A 21,841-nucleotide genomic window follows, 5' to 3' on the forward strand; every position below is an offset into this window, starting at 1 on the left:
AATAATTATTAAAAAATAAAAAAAATTTATTATGGAATCATTTAATGGTCCAAACATTAGCGTTATGAAATCCTTTGCCATGTGAATCATTCCTAACATGTATGATCATGTAATTGCATTGTATTGTAATTTCGTATTTTGATCATGTATGTAATATTGCATTGTTTTTCTTTTGAATGATACTTTTTAGCATTTATTTTGGTATTTTAATTCCTCGAGCACATTTGTATTATGATTCTTTGTTTCATTGAATATGTATGTTCTGGTGAGTGTTCGAATGACATGTAATTCCTTAGCTTTTATTGTTATAAAAACTCATTCATGGCTAAGATTCATAATCACCACTCCATCATATGTCTGTTTTGATATATATCAGTTTATCTTGACCCGAAAAACATATTGTTTTGTACTAGGACGATGATATAGCACACCTCAGAATATCACTATTTAAAATAAGTCATCATAATAATTTATGCCGGCAGAATCTGGCATAACTAATTTAGATATATTGTTTAAATTTTCAACAATTTTTTAGCATAAAAATATAAGTATTTATTTTGTCTTAAAATAATTTTATTTAGAAATGTAATTATCTTATATTAAAATTTGTTAAAAATTTATTTATTTACCATATATGTTAAAAAAGTGACTAAGAACTTTGAAAAGATTAATCTGTACGTAAATAAATTTTGAAAATCTTAAAAATAATAAAAATATATTAAAGACTAAAGAATTTAATTTAAAATTAGTTGAAAACAAATTTGAACGATACTCCAAAAAATAATGTAAGGAATTAGCTATTGCCAAACACCTCATTACTTTATCACTTATTCCAAGTTTAAAAAGAAAAAAAAAACATTTAATATAATTATTAGAGGACTCTCCAAGTCAATCCACCAGAGGTAATAAGCAGCTTCTCCATAGCAAATAAAGAACGCATAAATAAAGCAAGCAATGCTTATAATAAGTCATAGTATGTTTTTTTATACATAATGTAAGTGCAAATTGCAATTAAAATATTTAGAATTGCAACTACAAAGAAACTCGCTCCGAGTTTATTTGGTTAATCACTTCATTGATCACCTAATCTCCGTTTCTATATACATTGCTCTTTCTTTTGTTGACTCGTGATTATTATTCCAATTACGATTAAGCCTAGCATTATCGCAAATTACCATGGCAGGTTCATCATCAGATCATGATGAAACACCGTTGTCATATTTCAAGTATGATGTTTTTCTGAGCTTCAGAGGCCACACAAGACGCGAATTCACAGACGCACTCTATCATGCTTTGGTCAACAAAAGAATCGAGACTTTCAGAGATAGCGAGAAGCTCAGAATAGGTGAGGAACTTGAAGGTGCTCTTGTTGAAGCAATTGAAAGATCAAGGATGTCAATTCTTATACTGTGTGACGAGTATCCAACTTCCAAGTGGTGCCTTGATGAACTCGTCAAGATCATGGAGTGTTCCGGCAACGGAACAAGGCGACCTGTGTTACCGGTCTATTTCCGCGTGGCAAAATCAGATGTGCAGTTTCAGAAAAATAAGTATGAAACAGCCATGGCTGATCATGAAGAAAAAGGAAGAAACAACCACAAGCTGGAAGCATGGAAGTCAGCGTTGTCTGAAGTAGGCAAGATTTATGGTCAACGCTGTGATCACAAAACGTGAGTAGTTATTTACTTTGTACACAAAGCTTTTTAAATGTTTATACATGCTTTTGAGTTCTGATTTTCAATTGTATATGATCATCACTGTTTGATATACCTGTAATTACCTAAAATTATACGAGTTTGTTTAATTTCTTTTAAAAATAACATAGATATATTTATCAATAGATTAAAACTAAATGTTATATCTTTATTTTTAAACGTTTAGTTAAAAGTATTTCTTAGAGAATTACTTATTTTGATGTTCAAGGGACTAAATTTTGGTTTAACCCAATTTTACTGAGTTTACTGAGATCTGAGTTAATAATGAGTTAAGAAGGGAATAAAAAAGAACTTTTGTTTTTCAATGCATTAATAATCTATTTAATATTAAAACATTCTACTTCCATAAGTGCTTATTTAAGTTATCCGTTAGTGAGACAACATTTTTTTATTATGTTTTGATCTTTGTTAATTCCAATGTAAAATCAATTCAATTATTTTGCTTTCATTCTCTTATTTAATAGTAGTATATATATTTGTATAAAAAAAGAGAAATTAAAATAAAAAGAAAAGGAAAAGTCTAGGGGCCATCAGTTTGGTTGAATTTTGGCCAGCATGTAACCAACAGAGAAAGGTGAGTCATTGGATGAAATCTCACACTAATCACACACCATTAGATCATCATTGATGGCTATTTGATGGCTACCAATCACAAAAGTTGCTGGCCCCTAGCATTGCTCAAAAGAAAATGTGTTTGTATGTTTGTTGCAGAGCATGGGGAGAGGCTATTGACAACATTGTTGAAGAGGTCACAACAAGGCTTCCTCCTCCGCCTCTGTATATCGACCGTCCACTTGGATGTGATTCTGAACTTGAGGAGGCAAAATCAATTCTAGAGATTGGTTCTCATGCTACCTGTTTCATGCTGGGAATTCATGGAGATGGTGACGAAATAAGCAAATTTGTTGCAGAGCTGTATAACAAGATTAGGCCTCACTTTGTAACTGCAAGTTTTCTTTCCAATATCAGTGAGAAAACAAATGAAAGTGGTGGTGGCCTAGAACATCTACAAGAAACTCTTCTTTCTGAGATGGGAGAGGAGGTCAGGACTAAGATTGGAAGCACATTCAAAGGATCCTCTGAAATAAAACGAAGACTAGGCCAAAAAAGAGTTCTTCTGGTTTTGGATGATGTTGATAGTATACAACAACTGGATTCACTAGCTAGAAGAACTGATTGGTTTGGTCCTGGTAGTAGGATCATTATAACAACAAGATATGAAGATGTGCTAGATGATCATATTTTGAACAATGGTGTTGAGGTTAAGAAATATTGCATCACTGAAGGAAGTAGTTCTACTGTGAAGGAAGAAAATGTAGTGGGATTGGAGAAAGATTTTGAAATTGTGATTAATCAACTCAAGGAAGAAGGTTCTCCTGGGAATGTTGTTTCCATTGTTGGCATGGGTGGGTTAGGCAAGACCACCCTTGCTCGAAAGATCTACAATAGCGATGAGGTGAAGATGTTATTCCCTTGCCGTGCATGGGCAACTGTGTCGAAGGATTACAGTGGAAAGGAAGTTTTTAAGAGCCTTCTCAAGTGTCTGAAGCCATCTGCATCTAAATTTGAAGATTCAAGTAGTGAAGAGGAGCTAAAGCAGAAGGTAAAGAAATGTCTGAAAGGAAAAAAGTACTTGGTAGTCCTTGATGATGTTTGGGACAGTAAAGCATGGCGCACTATAAAGAATTGTTTCCCAGAAAACAACAATGGTGGCATGATACTAGTAACTACTCGGAATGATCAGATGGCCTATGTTTCAGAGTCAAAGGAACCTCATCACAAGCTTTCCTTTATGGATAAAGAAAGAAGTTGGGAACTGTTTCACAAGGAGGTTTTCTGCAGAAGAAATTGTCCTCCTGAGCTAGAATCTATTGGCAGATCAATTGTTGAAACTTGCAAGGGTTTACCATTGGCTATCAAAACAACAGCTGGGCTTGTTGCAAAGAGGGAGAGGTCAGAGGATGCATGGGAAGAAATCATGAATTTACTCCCTTATTGGAGTGTTGCTGATGAGGATAGTAGTGAGGAGATGATGGAGCTTTTGAAGTTTAGCTATGATGATTTGCCCAACAAAATGAAGCCATGCTTTCTATATCTTGGGGTGTTTCCTGAAGATGAAGAGATTTGGGTGAGAGACTTAATTCGTCTATGGATAGCAGAAGGGTTCATAGAGCCAATCCAAACTGGAAGATCAAAATCACCACCACAACTTGAAGATATCGGTGAGCAATACTTGAAGGAGCTAGTGGATCGTAACTTGGTACAAGTGGCAAAGAGAAGGAGTGATGGCAAAGGCGTGAAAATATGTCAGATCCATGATCTCTTCCGGGAATTGTGCATATCAGAGAGCAACAAACCTGATAACAACAATAACAATGCTCGTAGACTGTCCTTTCCTGGGGATACAGGATCCTATTCATGTTTACTAACATGTAATCAATCATGCACTTGTTCCTTGTTCGTTTATGGAGATGATACACAAGAGTGGCCACATCATATTCCAGAAGATTGCAGAGTTAATGTGATATATTTTGCAGATGGGTTCACAGATCTAAATGAGTATTTCAAGGAGTTGAAAAGTCTTAAGTTCTTGAAAATGTTCTACTTTGAATCATATGAGTTATGTAAGCTTCAGAGTTTAAAAACGTGTCATGTGATGATGATCATTGAGAAAGACCTAAGTATTGGGAGGTTAAAGCAACTGAGACATCTTCGTTGTGAAAATGGCTTGAATTTATCAGTAGATGAAGAAGTAGTAAAAGATAAAATGCAGAATCTCCAAACACTATGTTATGTGTCTGCCGATTCGCAACTAGGGAGCTTACTCGACAATGGTTGCTTTCCCAACCTGAGAAAACTGGGTGTAAGTATAAATAAAGACCAAGGTTCACCTGAAGAAAACTTAAGGAGCCTGCACTGCCTAAACAACCTACGTAAGCTGGTACTTATGTTTGAAGAATGTTGGGTTCCATTAGATAGAATTGCATTTCCTTCAAATATTACCAAAATTTCCTTGTCAAGCTTTAAGGATTTGAAATCTAAAGATATGAATACCTTGGGACAAATTCCCAGCCTTCAGATTTTAAAACTGAGATTTGGAAGCTGTGAGGAAGAAACTCTTAATTGTGGTGCTGCTGGGAGCTTTCTGCGGCTTCAAGTGTTTATCATGGACGGTGTGAATATCACATGTCTTACATCAGAAGAAGGTGTGATGCCTCGTCTTCGCCGTGCCGTCTTCTATAACTGCCCTGACTTGAAGGAGGTTACTAAACAAATGCGTTCATTGGGTAGTAACTTGGAGTTTATAGAATATGATGTTAATCATGGTTTATCTCTTGGGTAGTAACTTGTAGTTTGCAGAGTATGATGATGATGTTTGATCTCTGAGGCATTAACTATCAATGTCTTCGTGCTATTTAATTTCCTTTTCATGCAAGTTAGTTCTTTTCTATACCGTTGCTAAGGTGAATCGTTCTAACTTGTGGTCCTGTAATGTAGTGTGAACCTGTAATATTACACGGTTTTTCTTTCTTCTCTTATAATCAGAAAATAACATTTCGATTTGTCAAATATATATTAATATTTTTAATTATTTAAAATTTTATAATTATTTTTATATATAATTTTGATGTAAAACATAAATAAAAAATATATAATTAATAGATAAATAATATATAAAATTAATTTTTTTAATATATATAAATTATAATTTATTAATATAAAATTATGAAACAAATAGGTCTTTGACCTTTTGTCCGGACATTTTTGTCTCTGACTATTGAAAAATACTTTTAAGTTTCTGACCTTCACAAAATTTAGACGAATCAGCTCTTGACAGAAGCATTTGGACGGATCATTTCTGACAGAGGTATTTGAACGGAGGGACTGATCCGTTCAAATTTTGAGAAGATCTGAAATTTAAAAATATTTTTCAATAATCACTACAAAAATGTCTGCAGAACAAATAGGTCTCCTTTTCTCATATTTTTATTATTTGGACTAGCTGTGACAACTCGGCTCACTTCTAACCCTCCTCTCAGCCTGGTATCTTTAAGATAGAAGACTTGTATAGATAGACTCTCCAAGTCAATCGACACCTGGTAAGCAGCTGCTCCGTATAGCAAATAAATAATGCATAAAGAAGCGATCTGAAATTGAAGTATTGTATGTTTAATTTTCAATTAATTATACTAAAAGAAACCTGCTCCGAGTTTATATTTGGTTGTAACTACTCTTGTGATTATTATTCCAGTTACGATTAAGCGTAGCGTTAAAGACTGTTACATGGCAGCTTCACCATCAGATCACGATTCAACAGCATTGTCATATTTCAAGTATGATGTTTTTCTGAGCTTCAGAGGCCACACAAGATGCGAATTCACAGACGCACTCTATCATGCTTTGGTCAACAAAAGAATCGAGACTTTCAGAGATAGCGAGAAGCTCAGAATAGGCCAGGAACTGGAAGGTGCTCTTGTTGAAGCAATTGAAAGATCAAGGATGTCAATTCTTATACTGTGTGACGAGTATCCAACTTCCAAGTGGTGCCTTGATGAACTCGTCAAGATCATGGAGTGTTCCGGCAACGGAACAAAGCGACCGGTGTTACCGGTCTATTTCCGTGTGGCAAAATCAGATGTGCAGTTTCAGAAAAATAAGTATGAAACAGCCATGGCTGCTCATGAAGAAAAAGGAAGAAACAACCACAAGTTGGAAGCATGGAGGTCAGCGTTGTCTGAAGTAGGCAAGATTTATGGTCAACGCTGTGATCAGAAAACGTGAGTGGTTACTTACTTTTTTGTAGACAATGCTTTCTAAATGTTTATACTTTATACATGCTTCTGAATTCTGATTGTCAATTGTATATGATCATCACAGTTTGATATAGCGGTAATTACCTAAATTTATACCAGTTTGTTTCTTTTAAAAATAATATAAAAAAACATTTATAAAATAGATTAAGTCTAGATGTTATATCTTTATTTTTAAAAGTTTAGTTAAAAGAATTTCCTAGAGAATTACTTACTTTGATATCCAAGAGACAAAATTTTGATTAAACCCAATTTTACTGAGTTTACTCAGATATGACTTAACAATGAGTTAATAAGACAATAAAGAAAGAAAACTTATGATTTTCAATGCATTAATAATCTATTTAATATACAAAAAACTTTATGTTTTCTATTAAAACATTCCACTTCCATAAGTGCTTATTAAGTGCTGTGTTATTGGGACAGTGTTTTTTTATTATGTTTTGATCTTTGTTAGTTCCTTTGTAAAAGCATCTCAATTATTTTGCTATGATTCTCTTCCTTAATAGTAGTATATATATTTGTATAAAAGAGGAGAAAATTAAACTAAAAAGAAAATGTTTATGTATGTTCGTTGCAGAGCATGGGGTGAGGCTATTGACAACATTGTTGAAGAGGTCACAAAAAGACTTCCTCCTTTGCCTCTGTATATCGACCGTCCACTTGGATGTGATTCTGAACTTGAGGAGGCAAAATCACTTCTAGAGATTGGTTCTCATGTTACCTGTTTCATGCTGGGAATTCATGGAGATGGTGATGAAATAAGCAAATTTGTTGCGGAGCTGTATAACAAGATTAGGCCTCACTTTGTAACTGCAAGTTTTCTTTCCAATATCAGTGAGAAGACAAATGAAAGTGGTGGTGGCCTAGAACATCTACAAGAGACTCTTCTTTCTGAGATGGGAGAGGAGGTCAGGACTAAGATTGGAAGCACATTCAAAGGATCCTCTGAAATAAAACAAAGACTAGGCCGAAAAAGAGTTCTTCTGGTTTTGGATGATGTTGATAGTATACAACAACTGGATTCACTAGCTAGAAGAACTGATTGGTTTGGTCCTGGTAGTAGGATCATTATAACAACAAGATATGAAGATGTGCTAGATGATCATATTTTGAACAATGGTGTTGAGGTTAAGAAATATTGCATCGCTGAAGGAAGTAGTTCTACTGTGAAGGAAGAAAATGTAGTGGGATTGGAGAAAGATTTTGAAATTGTGATTAATCAACTCAAGGAAGAAGATTCTCCTGGGAATGTTGTTTCCATTGTTGGCATGGGTGGGTTAGGAAAGACTACCCTTGCTCGAAAGATCTACAATAGCGATGAGGTGAAGATGTTATTCCCTTGCCGTGCATGGGCAACTGTTTCCAAGGATTACAGTGGAAAGGAAGTTTTTAAAAGCCTTCTCAAGTGTCTGAAGCCGTCTGCATCTAAATTTGAAGATTCAAGCAGTGAAGAGGAGCTAAAGCAGAAGGTGAAGAAATGTCTGAAAGGAAAAAAGTACTTGGTAGTCCTTGATGATGTTTGGGACAGTAAAGCATGGCGCACTATAAAGAATTGTTTCCCAGAAAACAACAATGGTGGCATGATACTAGTAACTACTCGTAATGATCAGGTGGCTTATGTTTCAGAGTCAAAGAAACCTCATCACAAGCTTTCCTTTATGGATAAAGAAAGAAGTTGGGAACTGTTTCACAAGGAGGTTTTCTGCAGAAGAAATTGTCCTCCTGAGCTAGAATCTATTGGCAGATCAATTGTTGAAACTTGCAAGGGTTTACCATTGGCTATCAAAACCACAGCTGGGCTTGTTGCAAAGAGGGAGAGGTCAGAGGATGCATGGGAAGAAATCATGAATTTACTGCCTTATTGGAGTGTTGCTGATGAGGATAGTAGTGAGGAGATGATGGAGCTTTTGAAGTTTAGCTATGATGATTTGCCCAACAAAATGAAGCCATGCTTTCTATATCTTGGGGTGTTTCCTGAAGATGAAGAGATTTGGGTGAGAGACTTAATCCGTCTATGGATAGCAGAAGGGTTCATAGAGCCAATCCAAACTGGAAGATCAAAATCACCACCACAACTTGAAGATATCGGTGAGCAATACTTGAAGGAGCTAGTGGATCGTAACTTGGTACAAGTGGCGAACAGGAGGAGTGATGGCAAAGGCGTGAAAACATGTCAGATCCATGATCTCTTCCGGGAATTGTGCATATCAGAGAGCAACAAACCGGATAACAACATTAAAAGTGCTGGTAGACTGTCCTTTCCTGGGGATATAGGATCCTATTCATGTTTAGTAACATGTAATCAATCATGCACTTGTTCCTTGTTCGTTTATGATGGTACACGAGAGTGGCCACATTATATTCCAGAAGATTGCCGAGTTAATGTGATATATTTTGCATATGGGTACACATATCTAAATGAGTATTTGAAGGAGTTGGAAAGTCTCAAGTTCTTGAAAATGTTCCTCTGTGAATCATACGAGTTATGTAAGCTTCAGAGTTTAAAAACGTGTCATGTGATGATCTTTAAGAAAGACCTAAGTATTGGGAGGTTAAAGCAACTGAGACATCTTCGTTGTGGAACTGAGTTGAATTTATCAGTAGATGAAGAAGTAGTAAAAGATAAAATGCAGAATCTCCAAACACTATGTTATGTGTCTGCCGATTCACAACTAGGGAGCTTACTCGACAATGGTTGCTTTCCCAACCTGAGAAAACTGGGTGTAAGTATAAATAAAGACCAAGGTTCAGCTGACGAAAACTTAAGGAGCCTGTACTGCCTAAACAACCTACGTAAGCTGGTACTTATATTTGGAGATGGTTGTGTTACATTAGATAGAATTGCATTTCCTTCAAATATTACCAAAATTTCCTTGTCAAGCTTTAAAGATTTGAAATCTAAAGATATGAATACCTTGGGACAAATTCCCAGCCTTCAGATTTTAAAACTGATATATGGAAGCTGTGAGGAAGAAACTCTTAATTGTGGTGCTGCTGGGAGCTTTCTGCGGCTTCAATTGTTTATCATGGACAGTGTGGATATCACATGTCTTACATCAGAAGAAGGTGTGATGCCTCGCCTTCGCCGTGCAGTCTTCTATAACTGCCCTGACTTAAAGGAGGTTACTAAACAAATGCGTTCATTGGGTAGTAACTTGGAGTTTATAGAATATGATGTTAATCATCGTTTATCTCTTGGGGGTAGTAACTTGTAGTTTGCAGAGTATGATGATGATGTTTGATCTCTGAGGCATTGACTGTCAATGTCTTGGTGCTATTTAATTACCTTTTGATGCAAGTTAGTTCTTTTCTATATGGTTGCTAAGATGAATCATTCTAACTTGTGGTCCTGTAATGTAGTGTGATTGTGTGAACCTGTAATATTACACGGTTTTTCTTTCTTCTCCTTTTTTTCCTCTGTATTTTGTTATTTTAATTCCTTGAGCACATTTGTATTATACTTCTCTGTCACATTGAACATGCTCTGTTGAGAGTGTGAGTGACATGTAATCTGCCTTTGTACTATAAACATGCACAAAATTACCAACAAGAACAGCAATTGGAGATGATAAGTTTCTAACATTCCTTACTCTAGGCATGATATGAAGTAAACAATATAGTATTCACTTTCACTATATCTGTCTATACTATATACCAATTCTAACTTCAAACTCTTTCCAATTGTAGCAAATTGAAGGGATGAGAAGTAGTTAAAAAGAAGAGATGGCAAGAAGTTGATTATTTATTGTATGTTAAGACTAACTGAATAGAGTTTGTACTAGAAAACCAACTTGTCATAAACAATTATGTCCACGTTCATCTCACACTAATATTAATTTTAATATCAACTTGTTAGAAGTAAGGATTAAAATATCAGTAGTTTTTGCATGAAATATGTTTGTTGGAGCTGAAAGAATATAAGATTAATTAATCAAGTTTCTCATATCATTTGTAGAGTACTCTTGGTTATTGCAACTAAAAACTTGCAAAGATTGTTAGCATGGGAGGTTCATCATCGTCAGATAAAGGTGCAGCAGTATCATCACATTTCAGGTATGATGTTTTTCTGAGCTTTAGAGGCTACACAAGACTCAGATTCACAGACACACTCTATCATGCTTTGATCAACAAAAGAATCGACACCTTCAGAGATAGCGAGGAGCTACGAATAGGGGAGGAGCTCGAAGGTTCTCTTCTTGAAGCCATTGAAAGATCAAGGATGTCAATTCTGATACTTTGTGATAAGTATCCAACTTCGCGGTGGTGCCTTGATGAACTGGTCAAGATCATGGAGTGTTCGGAAAATGGAAGAAAGCGACTGGTGTTACCAATCTATTTCAATGTGGCAAAATCAGATGTGCAGTACCAGCTCAATGAATATGCAAAAGCCATGGCTGCTCATGAAGAAAAAGGCAGATACAATCACAAGTTAGAAGCATGGAGGTCAGCTTTGTCTGAAGTAGGCAAGATTTATGGTCAACGCTGTGATCACAATACGTGAGTATAGACCTATACATTACTCTGATAGTCAATTTTATATTATCACCCATTTGATATATAAAGTAGCAGTATAGACCTATACATTATGTTCATCTGGATATTTCTTTTTATTATGTTTTGGTCTTTGTTAGTTCTATTGTAACTTTGTAAGATACGATTCTTTTGTTTGATAGTAGTTTATATATTTGTTTAAAAGAAAAGAAATTAAAATAGAAAGAAATACATATTTAATTTCCACAGCCACATAACCAATTTCCTCTACTCATAAATTGAAGACCAAATTGCACATAGAGTACAGCAAAATCAGAATATTCTAATTTACTCTCTCTCTAATTACCAAGAGCTACTTACTGGTCAGTAAGAAGTGCAAGCTTTTCAGGTTCATAATAATTAGTATCACAATTCATAATATCATCTCTTCCTACAGAAATTAGCATATGTGTAATAAATTAAAAAGATAAGTATAATTCTTCACTTAATAAAACAAAATAAAATTCATGCAAATATAGAAGTAAAAAAAAAAATGTTACAAGACCACATGCAACTGCAATGTCAGACAACTGAACGTGGACTCCATGGCCTACCATTCATTAATAATTTTTGTTTTTTTCTATATTTGGGAAGAAACCAAATAGCCAAATATTCACACTGCAAAAATTATTCCAAAAGGAGGTAGCTAGATGGCTAGTAATTTATGAAATAATATAACCAAACAAAAGTGACATTGAATTTTTAAGACTAATTCTGCATACTAGTAGGTGAAGTATTAAATTACCATGACAAAATCTCAGGATACAAACCACTAAGAGAAAAGGTTTTATTTATAGACTCCAATATGTTTTAATAATTCTGAAGCCAGAAATTTCAATGCTTAGGAATCAAACAAGGCTAAATAAGCAAATACATTTCATGATTCCTCCCTCAATCTACTTTAATTCACTATAGTTTGATACCCTCATATTAATAATAACATGAATTCTAAGACATTTTCATTCCATAGTCAACAAACAAACTACAATCTTCACTGGAATTTGTCCTTTAAGCTAAGAAAACAGGGCATTGAAGAAAAAATAACCAAGTAAAATTCAATAACAAAATATCAGATCTCATATACTTGTTGTTATTTTTCTATTTATAATATATTTATGTAATTTTATATTGGAATGCATTAATTAAAACTGTTATTTTAAAAGTACGATATGAATATAATAATAGCCCTATATATATAATATTACCCAATTAACATTTTGTGCTATATATACTAAATAACAAATAAACACCAAGATATAAACATATAGAATGGGTGGGGAAGGACTAATTAATAAGACTTCTCATACTTCATTAAGCTCTTGATATTGATTTATTAATCATCTTCATCATCAATCATCAAAAGTTTAATTTCCATACTATACATGTGAATTTAAATTCCTTTTACATTATAATAATCAGGTATTGTCATATAGATAAAGTTTTTATTTTAAATATTTATATGAACTTAGAGATAGTAGCATCTAATTAGATATAAGTTTATGAATTATCTCACAATACATAGAATTAAAATTTGTCAAGATGCACTTGGTTAGCTAGGCCTCTAATTTCTTATTAGTTTTTGAGGGAAAATGTATGAATTTAATGTGATCAATGAATTAAGGAAGATTATATAGAGGGTTTCTGACTTTCTGGTATTGGGTATAGTTAGGCTTCATTCCTTTCACTTCAATTTTTGGTATATTGGAATCAAAATGTGGCCTAAGGAACCATGCATGAAAGAGGCACGAGTCTCTTTCTTTCATTGTCTTATTTTCTTATGTTGTTTGATGGGAATAAAGTTTCTTCCTCCATACCCATCTCCTAAAAATAGTGACAAGCATGCTAGATTAAGTTTCCATTTTATACTTTTTCTTTTTCTCTTTGGTTCTGATGACACAAGATTTTTGGTGAATGAGATTCATTATTCTGGCATGGAAAGCATTGATATTTAGTTTCTTTTCTTATTTTGAACATCATCATCACACAGTGTGAAGAAAGAAGAAACAACCACACTCATATCTGAGAGAAGTGAACCGTTGAAAGTTTCAAAACAACTTTATCAGTTAACGTCACTGTTAATTCTTCAAGTACTTGTCTATTGTAACTGATCCATGGAAGCTCCAATTTCAATGGGGACTCCAAGAGGAAGAGCAAGTGGAAGAGGAAGAGGAGGAGGAGTTCTTCTTCTTCTTCCATGTTCTGTTGCATTTTTCTTGTTTTTTAGCACTGCAACTGCTTTGCTTTCTCCCAAAGGAGTAAACTTTGAAGGTAAAACTTGAAACTTTCCTTCATATATGAGCTCAGTATGCAGAATTATGAAATGGGGTGGTGTCTTATTTCTCTATATATCTATATCTCTTTAATGCAGTTCAAGCTTTAATGGGGTTAAAGAACTCACTGGTGGATCCTCATGGTGTTTTGGATAATTGGGATTCTGATGCTGTTGATCCTTGTAGCTGGACTATGATTACTTGTTCTGCAGAGAACTTGGTGATTGGATTGTAAGTTTTTTCTTCATAATCTTCTATTTGAAGTAGAAAAACCAAAACAAGTGTTGAAGTACTAGTTTCTTTGGTTCAAATTGATTAAAATGTTTGCTGAAAATGAAGTTTGGTTTTGCCTTGTGTAGGGGTACTCCAAGTCAATTTTTATCTGGTACTCTTTCTCCAACCATAGGAAACTTAACCAGCCTTCGGATTGTGTAAGTAATTAATCACAATCAGAAAAACACTACAGTATCATTAATTTGATGATTGAAGCTTACAAATTTAGATGAGTGTTCTGGTTTTTTAACTGCTTTTGTGTTTTCTTTTTCAGGATGCTTCAGAATAACAACATAACTGGACCAATCCCTTCAGAGTTGGGAAAACTACCTAAGCTTCAAACTCTTGATCTCTCTAATAACTTCCTCAGTGGTGAAATTCCCCCCTCACTTGGTCACTTGAGAAGTTTGCAATACATGTAAGCTCATATTATATCATATGAGCTATGATTTTTGGAAGCTTATAGTCCTTGATTTTAATGTCTAACTGCTCAAGAGTTTAATTTGCTTAAACTGTTTTCAGGAGGCTCAATAATAACAGTCTTCATGGTGAATTGCCAGAATCATTGGCTAATATGACACAGCTTACTTTTCTGTAATATTCATTGAACTCTTTCTTTGGTTTCTTTTTGTGTATTAATAATTCTATTTTTAAAGTTTTCTCTTATTCTAATCATGGTTATCTTGTTTTTGTGATTATCAATTTCAGTGACTTGTCCTACAACAACATCAGTGGCCCTATACCAAGAATTTTAGCTAAATCCTTCAAGTAATAAATCTCTTTTTCTTGATTATATGGTGCATTTGTTTCTAATAGGCTTCAAGAAACCAAAAATTCAGTACTAACATAAGAGAATGTTCTTATTTTTCCTGTTAATGTTTTTTCAGCATTATTGGAAATCCCCTTGTTTGTACAACTGGAAAAGAACCAAACTGCCATGGCATGACACTGATGCCAATATCCATGAACTTAAATGGTACCGAAGGTAACAATAAGATCTCTCAAGAGTTTCATCTTTTTTACGAATTATTAATTGTGAAATTGTGTCATTGTTTTCATGCTGACATCCATAGTTGTCAGAACCGAACCGATAATCGAATCGGTCAAATTACTGGGTCACTGGATTACTAGTTCAACCGGTGGGTCACTGGTTGAACCGGTTGACTCGGTACTATGCAAATAAAAAATAAAAATAGTCAAAAATTTAAAATTATAATTTAAAATACATATTTTTACTAATATTTTAAGAGTATCAAACTATTCTAAAATAATATGGACCAAAAACAATAAGTATTTTATTATTTTTACTTTATAATAAATATTATAATTATTATTTTAATAATTATTTTGTTATTTTGTTATTTTATTTTTATATTAAAATTATTATTATTATTAAATTTTAATAATTTATTAATTAGTTTATATCTATTATATTATTATATATTACAAGTATTTATTAAAAAACAATACTAATAGATATTATATAATTATGAAAAAATAAATGAATTTATAATTATTGTTAAATAAAAATATAATTAATTTAAAAATAAGTGAATTTATAACTAAATTTAAAGTAGATTAGGCAGAAGAAAATTATTTGATAGAAAATATATATATATATTAAAATTTGCATTAAAATAATGTTACCTTTCCAAGAGGGGAGGGGTTCGAACCCTAGTTTTAACATTTTGTTAAAATTTAACCCCTAACCAGTTCGCACCGGTTTTCAATCTTATGCGATCCAAATATCGGAGCGGATCGGTAGAGGGTCCGGTTCACCGGTTTTCTGGTTGAACCGGCCAGTCCGGTCCGATTTTGATAACACTGCTGACATCAATATAAATGAATGACAAGAAGCTCAATGTATGACTACTGTATGCAGGTGATGAGGGAGGATATAGTAGAGGAGCAAGAGCTGCTTTTGGCAAGAATCCAAGTGGAGCACCTTATTATGTTGGAATAAGTGATCTATCCACAGGAAGAAGAAGAAGAGGAAGAGGAGGAGTAAAACCCCCACCTCCACCTCCTCTTCCTAGTGCTGTTGGCTCCTCCTACAAAAGCTTGCATAAACTCCTTCTTCTCTGTTATGTAGTATTAACATTGTAATTAGAAAAGTTGATATACGAGTAAGAGAAGAGATTGGGAGGAGTAATCAAATCCTATGTATATACTCTTGTTAGTACTATATATATACACTCTTTTGTTATATTCATTTAATTGTTCTCTCGTTTAAATTCATGTTATATGTATTAAAAAATAACTATATAAAATACATATTAAAACAACATATATTTTTTTGAAATCAATATCTTACTATTTATAAAAAAATCTTCATTCATCTTTTTATTATTTTCCTGGTGTTAGAATGAAGACACATATATACAAGACGAATTCTCGCACCTGTTCAAATAAAAATGAGAATGAAGAAAAAATGTTCATTTATTCATTAAATGATGAAATAGGGATGCTATATGTTAGTTATATTCTTAACTCAACAAATATTAGTATTATATTCATCTTGCAGGTTAGATTGGATCAGTTTTAAAAAATATATTTAAAATTCGATCCAATTCATGCGATTTGTTAAAAATATAATCTGAATAAATTTAAATTAGTGCAACTTTAATCGATTTTTAGTTTAAATTAGATTGAATGAACAATTTAATTTGGTTTAGATTTGAACACTGACAGCAAACTCCTCATATTATCACTATTGCTGATAAGCCAGCACAATTATCTATGCCACAGAATTTGGTATAGCTAACAAAGGTTACATATGAAGATAATCAAAAAGTTCAGATAGGTAGCAAGTGAGCTCACACCAAAATATCAGAAAGACAGAGAAAACAGTGGTTGATTTCTTTGATGAACTATGAGTAGTAAGTATGCACTATACAAAAATGTACTGTTGACCAGAAACATCTTATGATACTGTGGTTCTTCATTAATCAAACAGACCTACATAAAAATATAAAATACACTAGCAAGAAAAAAAGGAAAGAAAAAAGAAATGGAAAAGGATCTAGGATTTGATAATGCTCTATAAATTAACATTATCCAGATGTTGGAAGGAAATCAAAAGTAGGAGTCAAGATGTGTATAGGAATGCCTCCTATTATACTGTAGCAAGCTTGCATAAGTCCTATCCCAGATTCCAATATACATACACTCATCATCAGGACTAAGAGTAACACCAGAAATTTCTCCGAAGAAATCGATCTCTTGCCTTTCACTGTAATCTGCCTTCGTACTATAAACATGCACAAAATCTGCAGGCTCAGCGACCACCATGAATTGACCATCAGCCGAAAATCGAATAGACCGGGTTGCTCCAAGATTACCGACTAGAACGGCAACTGGAGATGATAAGTTTCTTACATCCCATACTCTGCAAGTCTTATCCTGATTCCCCGTTGCAAAGACACGTCCATCAGGATGCCATGCAGAAGCAAAAGAGTAGTCTCGATGACCAACGAGAGATGAGACGGTCTAAAATAATAATCAAACAATTCACAAAGATGTCAGTTGAAGCTGCTTCCTTAACTCTTGGCACAATATGAAGTGACGACGTAGTATTCACTTTCACTATATCTCTCTATACTACATAGCAATTGTAACTTCATAGCAAATTGAAGGATTTGATCCATTGCAAGGAAAATCAAAATACCATCAACCAGGACAAAATCAATTGAAAAGTTCAATAAATAAATACATAATGATATGAACTATGTACCTTCCCATTGTGATGATCCACTAGCAATCCATCTAGATGATCTCCAACAACAATCATTAGCTTACGGTCTGGACTGATTGAGGTGTGCTGCATCAAAAGCAGATAGTTAGGAATCAAGTTCATATGAAATTGCGATTAAAACTAACTCAAACAGTTGAAGTTCATGGTGAAGCAAGAAAACTCATAAGATAATCTGATGAACATCGATGGAAGTATAACTAGAGAGTGAGCTGAGAAGTAATTAAAAAGAAGAGATGACAAGGAAAAAAATAAGTTGCATCAGTTAGAATACTCAAAGAGTGCTCACATTAACTGCCCAAGGGAACTGAGTGTGATTCAAAAGCTGGAAGCTTTCTACGTCATACTCTCTCACGCCACAATCATTATTGGAAGCTAAAAAGTGAGTTGCACCGCTGCAAAAGTTCTCATGTCAAACAATGCTCCAGGGTGAATGGACAGTTCAGTATGATACTCAAAATATGGCATATAATACCTCAAGCTGTCATATATGTCAATTGCATTTGTTATAGCATTATCATCGTGGGTGACTCTCGTACAAAAGCTTACTCCCTTCTTGTCCAAAAACTGCATTCAATATAAGCATTATAAACTCTGATCAACAATTTCTTCAGAGCAAAACTGGAAAAACAGTATGTACAACCAATACAATTGGCAGCCAAGAACAAGATGACACCACTATCAAGAGAAACAGGGAAAACTATAACCAAAAGCACAGAAAAATGAATATATGTAACCCATATACTGATAATAATTCATACAGCTTGGCATTGAATATATGACCAGTTAAAAGAATAGTAAAGGAGTAATCCTCAATGAATAGATAGAGTGACCTCATCTTTAATGAAGTATCAAGAGGCCAAAACGATATGCATATAATAAAGTCCCAAAGTATGTCGACTTACCTTACAAGTAAGTTCTCCTTGGAAGCCTCCGGCGACAAGAAAATTATCCTTGACAGCCAGAGTACTAATCTGGGTCTGTGAGAATCCTTCCAACAGACTTCCTGCATGTTTCTACAAAACCAAAGGATGCATAGTGTAAAGGACAAAACTATTAATGTATATGAAACTAAAGCTAAAATCATGAATATTAAACAAAGTTGTGTAAGAGATTTCATTACCTCACTTGGGGCTACGTGTCCAGCAAAATTTATTATCTCCGACAAATTGCCGCTTAATGATGACCAATGCATGACCGAGTAATTGGAGATAAGGTAGACATCGTGTTTTGAAGTAGCCCATACTAAGTTTCTCAACTGAATCCGACAAAAAATGAAACACATCATCACCCATTAGGCTTGAAAAGTAATTAATAAACTGCCCAAACCTACATCAATAAAACCATATACTAAAAAAAGAAGCAACAATAGAGTGTTAAATGCAAATTGATAAATGTTTGAATCTTTATGTATATAGCAACAAAAACAACTTTAATCCAATTTCTAAACATACCGGTACAGCATTCAAAGGGCTAGATAAAACAGTAATAGATTTGAAGATCATCGGTTTTCTTTCCTCAATAATGAAATACCAACAAGTGAAATAAAATCATATGAAGAAATGCAGCTGTACAAGACAAGACTGCCAAACAAGTACTGCAGAACCACCAAATATTATGTATATATTGAATCTATAGCAGCTTATATCTTTCACAACTGATTAATTAGTGGCTTTCATCAAGAATTACATTCATTTTTTAACTTTTCAGCCATGTACTCTCCTCAAGCAACACTACAATACTTATCAACAATACAACAAACATAATAGGAATAAAATCAAGTAGCAACAAGGTCCGAGCACCATGTGAAAAATCAAACAAACCTGAAAATGAAGGATGGTAGGTTTAACCATTCTTGTATTATAGAAAAAATCATAGTATTTTCCACCCTTCACAGACCTTTTGCAATCCTGAGAGACAAAGAAACAAAATTTACTTCTGCATCTTTCCCTGCCCCCCATAATCCCAAAGGAAAAGGGTTTGATAAAACAAAAAAATATTAAAAAAAAAGAAACCTCATTTACAGCATCCCCAGAAGCAGGAATATTCTCATAATTCTTATACTGTTCAAGCCTTGTAACTCTGTAACTATCTCTTGATATGTTCAATCTATCCCACTGAATACCCTGAATGTCTTTTCCCTTCCTTGCTTGTGCAGCTGATGTATCAGTTACCTTAGTGAGCTGCAACAATCATCAAACACCTTATGAGCATGAAAACAAATAGCCCCTTTTTCTCTTAAATAAACAAATTAAAAAAAAAAAAGTTTTTATATGAACTCGATGAATAACTGAGAGGGTTCAAAGAAAGAGAAACAGAAAAAGAAAAGGGGTTACCATCTCATACTCATCAAGAGCATCATCGTCGGCAACACCACCATCAGCATGGTTGTTTTCATCCATTTCATCAAAGAAATCTTCTTCTTCTTCCATGGCATCAAATGGGTACAAGTGATTGTAGGACATGGTGGTGTGAGTGCCTTCAAGTTCAAAGCTTGGGCCTACTTTAGCACTTGCACACTCTGGTTGGTTTTTGGGCAACAGCATTAATAGAAAACTATGTTCTAAATAATAAAAAAAAAATAGTAATTTCACATTCTACTTACTTTAAAATTATTTGCCAAAAGATATTTATACTTATAATTCAATAGAAAAAATATCTAGAGTGATTTTAGTATCGAAGTTGAAGTTCCTAGTTTACCCTTCCTAATAATAATAATAATAATAATAATAATAATAATAATAATAATAATAATATCTTTAGTTCATACTAATATTCGATATATAATATTATAAAAATAAATTATTCTCTAATTTAGAAAATAATTATATTAGTTAAATAACTGTAATAGGTCAATTATAAAGGTGATAAGAGATGGTCGATCAACTAAAATTAATAGATACAATATAAAAACAAAAATTTGTATAAACCAATCAATTATTTGCTTAAAAATGTATTATTTGAAATAATTTTATATACACTAAAAAAATACTAAATTAATTCTTATATATGTAGATATCTATATATTTTTTAATAAAATAATCAATCACAAAAATAATTAAATCTATAATTAAGAAAAAAATATTTATAAGATATTAAATATATAATTTTATATATAATAATTAATAATAACTGATATTTAGTGTATGAATAAATAGTTGTATTTAAAAACGGTGGATATTTTTAAAAGAAGGGACTAGTAAGTAGAACTTTTTATTTTTAATATTAGAGTGGTAGTAGTGTTTTTTTAAAATATGGATTATTGTGGTGTTATTTTTAAATGTGGAATCGTTTAACGAAGCAGAAATCGGACCATCCAATTTATTAGAAGTACATAAATCGGACCGTCCGATTTGTGAGAGGTACATAAATCGGACCGTCCGATTTGTTTTAAAAAAAAAATAAAAATTTTAAAGTACAGAAATCGGACCCTTTGATTTATATACTTTCTACAGTTTTAAAAAACACCAAAAATTATAATATTAGAGTATATCACCTCTTTTACATCTGTTACCAAAAAAATTAGCCCTAGTAAGTAAGTAAGCAAGTAAGTGGCAAAAATGAAATAAAATGAGAAGATAAGATGAGAGAATGTGGGGTAAAGCAGGAGATTTTGGTATAATACCATAAGGCACGCAATGGGAATTATAGCTTTGCGAATTGCGATGGAAAAGAATGAATGAATGAATGAATGAAAAAAAGGGAAAGGAATGAGGAAGCATGTGTTAGTGTTATTGTTATGTGTGGTTGAAAAGAGAGATGATGACCCCTCTTGTGGGGCACTTGAATGGGTCTTGTGATGTCTTACTCTTACTTTTTTCTTTCTACACTCATCAAATATTTGTGGCCCCCACTAATTTATATTAGTAGTAACATTATTATATTATAAGGTCTTATATACGTTCCTTATCATGATTTCATTTTTTATTATTTCTCGTTGCTATCTTGTGTTCGTCTTTTCATGCCAAGTTTGAAGCATGAAACATTGTTATTTGCTTTTATAATAATTCATGTTAGTGGTGAAGTATCGTCTAGGTAAATTACACAATATTATATATATAATTGTAATAGATCGAAATCGAGAAAAATGTGAGGAGTAATTTATCTTTCTAGATACTAATTTAGTTTTTTAATAGATTTTGCATCAAGCTGACTTGAACAAATAGAAATAGAAATTCTTAAACTATGATGATTTAAAAAGGGATGTTGTCTGCCATTTAGATTTCTGTAAATAGAATTTGGAGGGGAAAAAAGGAAAAATTATTCTTAAGGACACCTAACAAGAGTTAATTATTAAATGAGATTATTTATATTTAAATTATTAAAAAGGATCTATTGGGAAAATATTTAAGTAGAAGAACCAAATTTATATTATAAATAAGCAACAATATCTTTATATTAATTTTCTCGATTTTTGTTCCTTCTTCGACTTCAAAATTGTATAATCAATCCTTTTTTTTTCCTGCAAGGAATCATCTATATGAGTAG

General features: G+C 33.1%; 5 protein-coding genes across 9 annotated transcripts; 4 read left to right on the forward strand and 1 right to left on the reverse strand.

The window, feature by feature from the left end:
- The first annotated feature begins 938 nt into the window (after positions 1-938).
- Positions 939-5,285, forward strand: LOC112798112 (disease resistance protein RPP13-like). The gene is made up of 2 exons (XM_025841289.3): positions 939-1,670; positions 2,427-5,285. The coding sequence occupies exons 1-2, from the start codon at positions 1,177-1,179 to the stop codon at positions 5,056-5,058; spliced, it is 3,126 nt and encodes a 1,041-aa protein (XP_025697074.1). The 5' UTR covers positions 939-1,176; the 3' UTR covers positions 5,059-5,285.
- A 156-nt stretch (positions 5,286-5,441) lies between these two features.
- Positions 5,442-10,111, forward strand: LOC112743442 (disease resistance protein RPP13-like). 2 transcript variants are annotated; one of them, XM_072234062.1, is made up of 3 exons: positions 5,442-5,815; positions 5,968-6,493; positions 7,107-10,111. In XM_072234062.1, the coding sequence occupies exons 2-3, from the start codon at positions 6,000-6,002 to the stop codon at positions 9,742-9,744; spliced, it is 3,132 nt and encodes a 1,043-aa protein (XP_072090163.1). In that variant the 5' UTR covers positions 5,442-5,815; positions 5,968-5,999; the 3' UTR covers positions 9,745-10,111. The 2 variants fall into 2 exon arrangements, with proteins under 2 accessions (XP_072090163.1, XP_072090162.1); XM_072234061.1 differs by having other exon boundaries at positions 5,759-5,879.
- A 418-nt stretch (positions 10,112-10,529) lies between these two features.
- LOC112743443 (toll/interleukin-1 receptor-like protein) lies at positions 10,530-11,030 on the forward strand. Its single transcript, XM_072234621.1, has one exon. The coding sequence runs from the start codon at positions 10,530-10,532 to the stop codon at positions 11,028-11,030; it is 501 nt and encodes a 166-aa protein (XP_072090722.1).
- LOC112744823 (protein NSP-INTERACTING KINASE 1-like) lies at positions 10,888-15,819 on the forward strand. Its single transcript, XM_072234063.1, has 9 exons — positions 10,888-11,026; positions 13,047-13,327; positions 13,428-13,560; positions 13,689-13,760; positions 13,877-14,020; positions 14,125-14,196; positions 14,311-14,370; positions 14,490-14,587; positions 15,485-15,819. The coding sequence occupies exons 2-9, from the start codon at positions 13,171-13,173 to the stop codon at positions 15,706-15,708; spliced, it is 960 nt and encodes a 319-aa protein (XP_072090164.1). The 5' UTR covers positions 10,888-11,026; positions 13,047-13,170; the 3' UTR covers positions 15,709-15,819.
- A 612-nt stretch (positions 15,820-16,431) lies between these two features.
- LOC112744825 (uncharacterized WD repeat-containing protein C2A9.03-like) lies at positions 16,432-21,090 on the reverse strand. 4 transcript variants are annotated; one of them, XM_072234065.1, is made up of 10 exons: positions 20,979-21,090; positions 19,690-19,874; positions 19,378-19,536; positions 19,177-19,263; positions 18,477-18,611; positions 18,259-18,369; positions 17,829-17,920; positions 17,643-17,748; positions 17,336-17,422; positions 16,432-17,091 (listed from the first exon to the last, which is right to left on the reverse strand). In XM_072234065.1, exons 1-10 carry the CDS (start codon positions 21,073-21,075, stop codon positions 16,678-16,680), a joined length of 1,473 nt encoding a protein of 490 aa, XP_072090166.1. In that variant the 5' UTR covers positions 21,076-21,090; the 3' UTR covers positions 16,432-16,677. The 4 variants fall into 4 exon arrangements, with proteins under 4 accessions (XP_072090166.1, XP_072090165.1, XP_072090168.1 ...); XM_072234064.1 differs by having other exon boundaries at positions 19,369-19,536; XM_072234067.1 differs by lacking the exon at positions 19,177-19,263 and having other exon boundaries at positions 19,369-19,536.
- Between the last annotated feature and the right edge of the window lie 751 nt (positions 21,091-21,841).

The sequence above is a fragment of the Arachis hypogaea genome, chromosome 4, assembly GCF_003086295.3.
Source record: "Arachis hypogaea cultivar Tifrunner chromosome 4, arahy.Tifrunner.gnm2.J5K5, whole genome shotgun sequence".
Taxonomy (NCBI): Eukaryota; Viridiplantae; Streptophyta; class Magnoliopsida; order Fabales; family Fabaceae; genus Arachis; species Arachis hypogaea.